General features: G+C 41.9%; 1 protein-coding gene across 13 annotated transcripts in view; it reads left to right on the forward strand.

Annotated features, from left to right (window-relative positions):
• Positions 1-7,658, forward strand: part of Ssbp2 (single stranded DNA binding protein 2) — a 249,609-nt gene that overhangs the window by 77,448 nt on the left and 164,503 nt on the right. For 8 of the 13 annotated variants that reach the window (XM_029544067.1, XM_029544069.1, XM_029544071.1 and 5 more), the window contains 2 exons: positions 6,099-6,278; positions 6,801-6,862. In XM_029544067.1, coding sequence (XP_029399927.1) covers positions 6,099-6,278; positions 6,801-6,862 — 242 coding nt within the window. Of the gene's footprint in view, positions 1-5,345; positions 5,370-6,098; positions 6,279-6,800; positions 6,863-7,658 lie in introns of those variants that run through there. The other 5 variants (XM_021208232.1, XM_021208226.2, XM_021208230.2 and 2 more) reach the window with 2 other exon arrangements.

Genomic DNA, 7,658 nt, shown 5'->3' on the forward strand with positions numbered 1-7,658 from the left:
CTCTGTGTAGCCCTGGCCATCCTGGAACTCACTCTGTAGACCAGGCTGGCCTCGAACTCAGAAATCCGCCTGCCTCTGCCTCCCAAGTGCTGGGATTACAGGCGTGTGCCACCACTGCCCGGCCACACTTTTGCTTTCAAACAGGATATTTTCCTATTCCTTTCAACTTGCCAAACTAGTAAAGCATGCCATTTTCCATGCAGATACAACCTGTTCTTTGTAATAGCCTCGCGCTGTTCTTGGAGTATAGATATCAACATTTGCATTACATTTGCGATTGATATTTCTTAGGTTGTTGCCTTTTGCCTTCTGTGAGAGGATTTCATTCTTCCCTCAGAGAAGCTCTTGTGGACTACTGTTGGTTTGAAAGTAGCAATATCAAATGTGGAAACATTTCTGGCTTCAAGTGTTGTCCATTCCATAACTGTAAAAGGAAGGCTGCTGTGTCTGATAGACCAAACTCCAGTATGCTTCTGGCACACAACTGTGCTTTGAAGTGGGAAAGATGGCCTCTAGTCACTCTCTAGTAAAATATGTTGTTAGTTTAGGGCGGGAGCAGTGATACATGGGGTGCATTTTGAGTTTCTTTGAGGAATAATATGATGTAATGTTTAAAAACACAGAGGTTTACCTCCAGGCATCTTCTGATGAAAGACCCTACCAACACAACACATACAGGTAGCTTCTCAGCCACAGAATCTCTGAAATCGTTTCTGATTGGTTGGAAGTACATGGCGACTGACTGTGGTAACTGGTGTGCTGTAACTTCCACTTTTTTAAATCCTATTTTTAATGATGGTTCTTAAAAGGCTTTAAACTTTCTCGTAACCCACCACCCACTAGAGGTAGTGGAAAAGAAAGGATATGGGGAATTTGGACCTGTTTAGAAAGGTTCTTTGGAGCAACTCCATCTGCTGTGTTCCATCTGGAAATCAGCAGTTCAGTTCACAGGTTAGCAGGTGACAGCAGCTCCCTCCACTTGCAAATACCTCACAGCAGTCCAGCTCTGTAGAGTCCCTTTAGCAGCAGCAGTGACAGGACCTAGCAGAGACAGCCAGGCTTCTGCCTCAACTTGAGTCAGCAGCAGGGACCAGAACACCAGGAGAAGTTCCCCGCTGTGCCTCTCTCAGGGAAGTGAAGATCTGCAAAGACCCACAAGCTTTGCACAGTTAGCTATACCAGCAAGCCAGTTTCTGTCACTCCATGGAGTCCTATTTATACCCTCCAAACACCGTGTGTCCTCCACATACCTTGCCTTAGCATATGCCTTGCCTCAGCACGTGTCCTGCCTCAGTACAGGCACCCAATAAGCCTGAGTCCTTGGAAGCGGCAACAAACTGCAGCACGCCACCAGAAGGTTTTTGGTGCATTTCTCTCTATGGCGTCCTGACAAATGCAGCTCAACTCTGCAGTGTAAGGCGGACCAATATATGTGTGTAGTTAGCAAAGAACCCTTCATCACATGCATTTTCCTGTATTTGCTTTAGCAGAACATTCGCTCTCCTGTGTCTGCCTCAGTGAAACGTTTCTTAGTGAGTCTGCGTTAGCCTTTCACACCTGTGTATACATGTTCCTTCAGGTGTGTGTCCTAGCAAAACACCATTCAAGTGAGTTTGTTTTTGTTGTTTTTTGGAGACAGGGTTTCTCTGTGTAGCCCTGGCTGTCCTGGAACTCACTCTGCAGACCAGTCTGGCCTCAAACTCGGAAATCGGCCTGCCTCTGCCTCCCAAGTGCTGGGATTAAAGGCGTGCGCCACCAAATGACTTTCTAAAGAACCCTTAAGTTTCCACTTCAGTCTTCAGGGCAGGTTAGACTGAGTCTCATCCTACCTCCAGTGCCCCTAGACTGAGACCTTAGGTAATTTCACTTTGTTTTTAATTAAGGAAATTAAGGCTGTTTTATTACAGGAGCATGTTATGCAAAGCCAAGGTGGACTGGCATCAAGTATGAAAACAATATTTTGAAAAGTTGATTGGGTTAATTCTAGTGATCAGAATTCTAGTGTTTGGGGCATGTTGGTGATCTTACGAGCTTTTAAGAAGACGTGTAAAGGTAAAGGTTGAGAGGGCAAGACAAATGATTTGGATTAAATAATATCTAATAGGACACAGGATTTATTTCTCACCAGTCCTAATTAATATTCCTTAGAGTTTATGAACCAAAGAATATAATGAGTGACTTATATTATCAGATACAAAGAGATACAAATACTCAATTTCTTTTATGTTACTTAGAAGAACTCACATTAAAGTTGTCTTCTTTTATATGATATATATTTGTACTTATTGTACACATTTAGTCTTCCTAACTTCACTGATTTCTCAAGCTTTTAACTTTCTTAAAATTGCTGTTTTGTTGTTGTTGTTGTTGTTGACTTTCTGATATTTCATTAGTTCTTTACTTTAAAATTCCAAATCATAGGCAGGGCAGTGGTGGCACATGCCTTTAATCCCAGCACTTGGGAGGCAGAGGCAGGCGGATTTATGAGTTCGAGGCCAGCCTGGTCTACAGAGTGAGTTCCAGGATAGCCAGGGCTACACAGAGAAACCCTGTCTCAAAAAAAATAAATCAAAAAAAAAAACCAACCAAACAAACAAAAACCAACCAAATAAACAAAATCCAAATCATTTATATCTTATGTACTTAGGAATTCTATGTAACTAGAGTGAGCCAAACAAGCGCTTGCTCACATCTCCTCCGGCACAGCACAGTGACCAGTGCTTAGAGCCTCCATCCGAGGCCCTGGAGCTTCACTTAGGCTTTGGTTTTCACTTATGCCGTTATTAAAAAGAAAAATGACAGACACTGAGCTTAGCATCCTCTCGCATGACTTGTGCGCTTTCCTATGTGTATTGGATCCTTCTGCATCACCTAATATTACCCTTTCTCTGTCTTCTTACGAAGTGTTAAACTATACTAACACTTACCAGGGGTTCCATTATAGGCTACATTTGAGGGAGAACATGTGTCTCTTTTCTTTCTGAATTTGGGTGACTTCCTCTAATATTATACAATCTTAGTCCATCCATTTTCTTCCAGACTTTGTGTTTTCACTTTTTCTAGACCTGAATAATTTCATTTTTATTTTATCTGACATTTTTTTAATTGAAATAGAATTACATTACTTTCCCTTTTCCCTACTGCTTCTCATAGCTACCCACTCTGGAGCCCTTTCTATTCCCTTCCTACACTCTTTCATTGTCTTTATTATTTTTAGAAAATTTTCATTATCCATTTGCATGCTTATAGATGTCTAAATTTGTTATATTTCCTTGCTATACTAAATAGAGCAGCAATAAACATGGATGTGCAAATATCTCTTTGGAAGGAAATAAGAGTTCTCCAGGAGTACTCCCAGGAGTGGAATAACTGGGTCATATGGCAGTTCTATTTTTAACTTTTTGAGCAACCTCCAAAGTGATAGCTAATGGCTGTTTTATTTTGCACCCCAACCAACACTAGCTAAGGACTTCTTTCCCCCCATATCTTCACCTATATTTGTTGTCAGATTTCTTGACGATAGCATTTTGACTGGGGTGAGATGGTATCTTGAAGTGGTTTTAATTTGTACTTCCTTAATGACTATAGATTCTGAACACTTTAAACATAGTTTTTGGGCACTTCTGTTTCTTTCTTTAAAACCTGTATGTTCATTTCATTTATTCATTTGTGACTAGCAATTTTAGTTTCTTGGTATTTAATTTCTCCTCTTCCTCCTCTTCTTCCTCTTCCTCCTCTTCCTCCTTCTCCTCCTCCTTTTTGTAAAGTATGGATGTTAGCTGCATCTGAAGTGTAGCTGGTAAAGATTTCCCCCATTCTATTATGGCCTATTTGCTCTAGAATTTTTTTTTTTAAATTACATATTGTCCCACTTGTCAATATTTGGGGCTCACTCTTCTGCTGATGAAATCCTAGTATTCACCAACTTTTCTTCTAGAATTTTCGACATTTTAGGCTTTGAGTCTTGAAATTTTGCTTGATCTGGTTCCTGCTTACTCGTCTAGCTTATCTCTCAGTAATGTTCTTGTCCTACCAATATACAAGAACCCTTTGGAATATGTTATAGTTTTCTATATTGGTTTATTATCACCAAAACAAAGAGATTTTCCCTCAAAGCCAGATTCTACTTTTCATAATCATAACAATTATAAACCCTTCCCATCAAAGTACAAAGAAACCTGACTTTATTCTCCAGTGCTCTGCCAGACAATACTCTGTATTATCCATGTGAGTAAGGTACAGCTGAGATCAGCTAGCAGTCCAGCACCCTACAGTAAGGTCTGCATTTGGAACATAGAGCAAAGAGAGTACTTAACCAGGAAGCTGAGCATCTGCCCAGGGACCACTGGGAAAGGGGATGTATGCTCAGCCTCTTTTTCCCAGGCTAGCACACCATGAGACACCTTTACACTGGGGCTTTAGATGACTAGTCAGGGCTCAGCACAGTGTCCAGGTCTACTACTCTTTCTTTCTTCAGCTCTGAAAAGAGCAGCCTTCCATTTCTCCCATTCTTTATCATTACAGCTTTACCTACAACAGAAGGATCACAAGCATCTGTTTAGAATTCTGCCTTTTCAGAGATTTGGAAATGTCATGGTTTCCTTTTCTCTGCTGGCAGGAATCGCAGGTTTTTGCTGCAGTCCATTCATGTGGCAGTGGAGGGAGAATGAGTGGTTGGATGTGCTTGGTAAAGTCTGAGACTCCTCCTCAGTAGAGGACTCTCCAAGGATATGTGCCTCTGTCTGATCAAGCTTGCAGTTACCAAGGTGGTTCTAGAAGCTGCCTTTTAAACGAGCCAGGGAACCTATAATGTTTTCAACAGTAATCTCTACATGTGTACCGAGTGGCCACCTCTTCCTGGGCATTACAGAGAGTGCGAAGATGCAGAGTGGGACATGGCTTCCAGTGTTCTACACTTATGAAAATAGCAAATTCTTAACCCCCAAGTTCCCCTGGGCAGGCTTCCCTAACCTCTGCAGACTGGGGTTAAAGGTTACTCTCCAAACGTCCCATATTGTGATTGCCATTTATCTCCAAGGGCAAGCTCTGCTGTGATCACCTGTTGACTGGTCTCCCCCATCAGCAGGCTCTCCTCAGCGACCGGGTTCTATTTTAGCCCTCTTTTTGTTACATCTGTTTGGTCTTTCTTTGGTATTTATGATAACCATGAAGGTATGCTACAATGTTCTGATTAGTAAGTGAAATTTTGTTGAGTGTTTCCGTGTGACATATCATGTCCCCCCCCCCCCTTTTTGTTATAGGTGACAGTGATGCTGGGGTAATTTTTATACAGTGACAGTTACACTCTTTCCGTATTCCCTAATTCAAGTGGTGTACTGATCAGCTTCACCCTCTCAAACCTTTTGTAGGTAAATGATTACTAGCTTATGTTAGAGATGAGAAAACAGGCAAACACGAGCCTTACATTTTTCTTCGTTCACATAGAAAGGTTGTAAAACCACTAAACTTTAATGTCTGTGCTTCATTCTGTTTAAAAGGAATTCACTTCAAATATTCTTTCATAAAGTGCTGTGATGTGGTGGTATCAGTCAGGATCCAGACATGCTAATTAAAAGCACACTAAATACAACAACAGAAAGAATATAATCTAGGCAAGTAACTAAACTGCTTATTTAAAAAAGCATAGAAAGAATAGAGACGTGATATAGTTTTATAAAATCTTTCATTTCCATAACCAATCATTCGAGCTGAAAGATCAAACTAAAGAGGTTCTGGTTATGAAACTATGGATAGGAGATTTTGATAGCTGAATTTTTGACTACCAAGGGTGTGGGATAGGTGGAAGGAAAGAGACAGAGAGAGAGAGACAGAGAGAGAGAGACAGAGAGAGAGAGACAGAGAGAGAGAGAGACAGAGACAGAGACAGAGAGACAGAGACAGAGAGAGAGAGACAGAAACACACACAGAGAGACACAGAAACACAGAGACAGAGGAAAAGGAAAGAAGAAAGAGAAAGAGAGAATCAGGGCCATTGAGCTTCCCGGTCTCAGTCACCTCAGGAGCTCAGGGTAGCCTCATGGAACTGGAATACAGCTCTTGAAGGCAAGGTGTTGCTTAATTATGTTTGTGCATCTCAGGGGCCAAGAAGCAGCCTGTCAACTTATGCTAGAAACAGATGGAGTAGAATGAACTGCTGTCTTCACTCTGCTGTGGGTAGAGCAGCCCTGATGACAATGGTGTTAGCAGCTCTTTCCCTCCTTCCTACTTCCAGTGTCCTCTTAGAACTCTGTGTGGATAAGAACTTAACAGGGAGGCAGGTAATGAGTGACTAAGGTAGGAAACACATTCTTAGTGTGTGTATGTATACGCGTGTGTACTTGTGTTCGTGCACGTGCACTTACATGTGTGGGCCCATGCATGTGCCACGATATGCATGTAGAAACAGGACAACTCTGTGGGGTTCCCTTCTACTACCTTTATGTAGGTCCCTAGATTTGAACTCTGGTCAGCAGACTTGCACAGTGAAGGTAAATGCCTTTACTGGCTTAGCCATTGTCAGCTTCTTCAAGATCATGCACAGATGGCCTTGGAGCACCGAAACATGACAGTTTATTACTGGAGTGGCAGGAAGCAAATTTAAGGAAGTTATGGTGGCTTCTTCTCCTATACCAATCATTCTCTAATCACGATGTAAGAGGAGTACTTGGGAAACCCGAGCGAAGAATAACCTGAAAATGATGAACTGAAAACACTTAAAGGAGAAAAACATTGCTTAGTAATATGTGTGGGGCAAAGTACCATACGGAAAGCATTTCATATGTTTTTTTTATTTATTTTAGATAAGATGGGAAAAAAACATCACATTGGGGGAGCCGCCAGGATTCTTACATTCTTGGTGGTGGTAAGTATCCTTTATTTCATTTTTATGTGATACTGCATTTCAGTAAGCTCTTTATGATCCCTACTCTTGCTTGGTTTTTCATTTTCTACAGTGGTGAACTAAAAGGTAGTGTTTGAAAACAAAACCAAAACCTCAAGACCAACATTCGTGCATTTCCTTAAAGATACTACTATTGAATCAGAATGGACTTGGAGCTAGTGTGTGGGGTCTTAATCGTGCTCATTATGTTCATTTGGAGAGTTGCTGTAAGAGATACCATAGGGTGAATGGCACATAGAGTGAAGGGCGTTTCCTTAGGGCTGCAGAGGATAGGCATTCTGAGATCACAGTGCTGTAGATCAGCCTTGTAATGAGGGCTGTTCTGTTGGCTTGCATGGTGGTGGGAGAGGGGACACAGGCAGTCAGTGTTTATTCTTACAAGGGAATGAGTCCCATCGTGACGGTTCTACCCTCATGATGTCAGCTAAATGGAATTATTTTCCAGAGACTTCACTTCAAAGTACCAACACACAGGGAGTCAGGACTTGAGCGTCTAATGTGGAGAAGGTACACCTCATTCCACAGCAGTCTCCTTTCTTGTTTTGCTGCGGCAGATGAGGATGGCACTTTTTCTTGGCTCTTAACTTAATTGGCCATCATTGGGAAGAGAGGCCCCTTGGTCTTGCAAACCTTATATGACCCAGCACAGGGGAAGGCCAGGGCCAAGAAGTGGGAGTGGGTGGGTAGGGTAGCAGGGGCGGGGGAGGGTATAGGGAACTTTCGGGATAGCATTTGAAATGTAAATAAAATATCTAAT

Source organism: Mus pahari, chromosome 11 (genome assembly GCF_900095145.1).
Source record: "Mus pahari chromosome 11, PAHARI_EIJ_v1.1, whole genome shotgun sequence".
Lineage (NCBI taxonomy): Eukaryota > Metazoa > Chordata > Mammalia > Rodentia > Muridae > Mus > Mus pahari.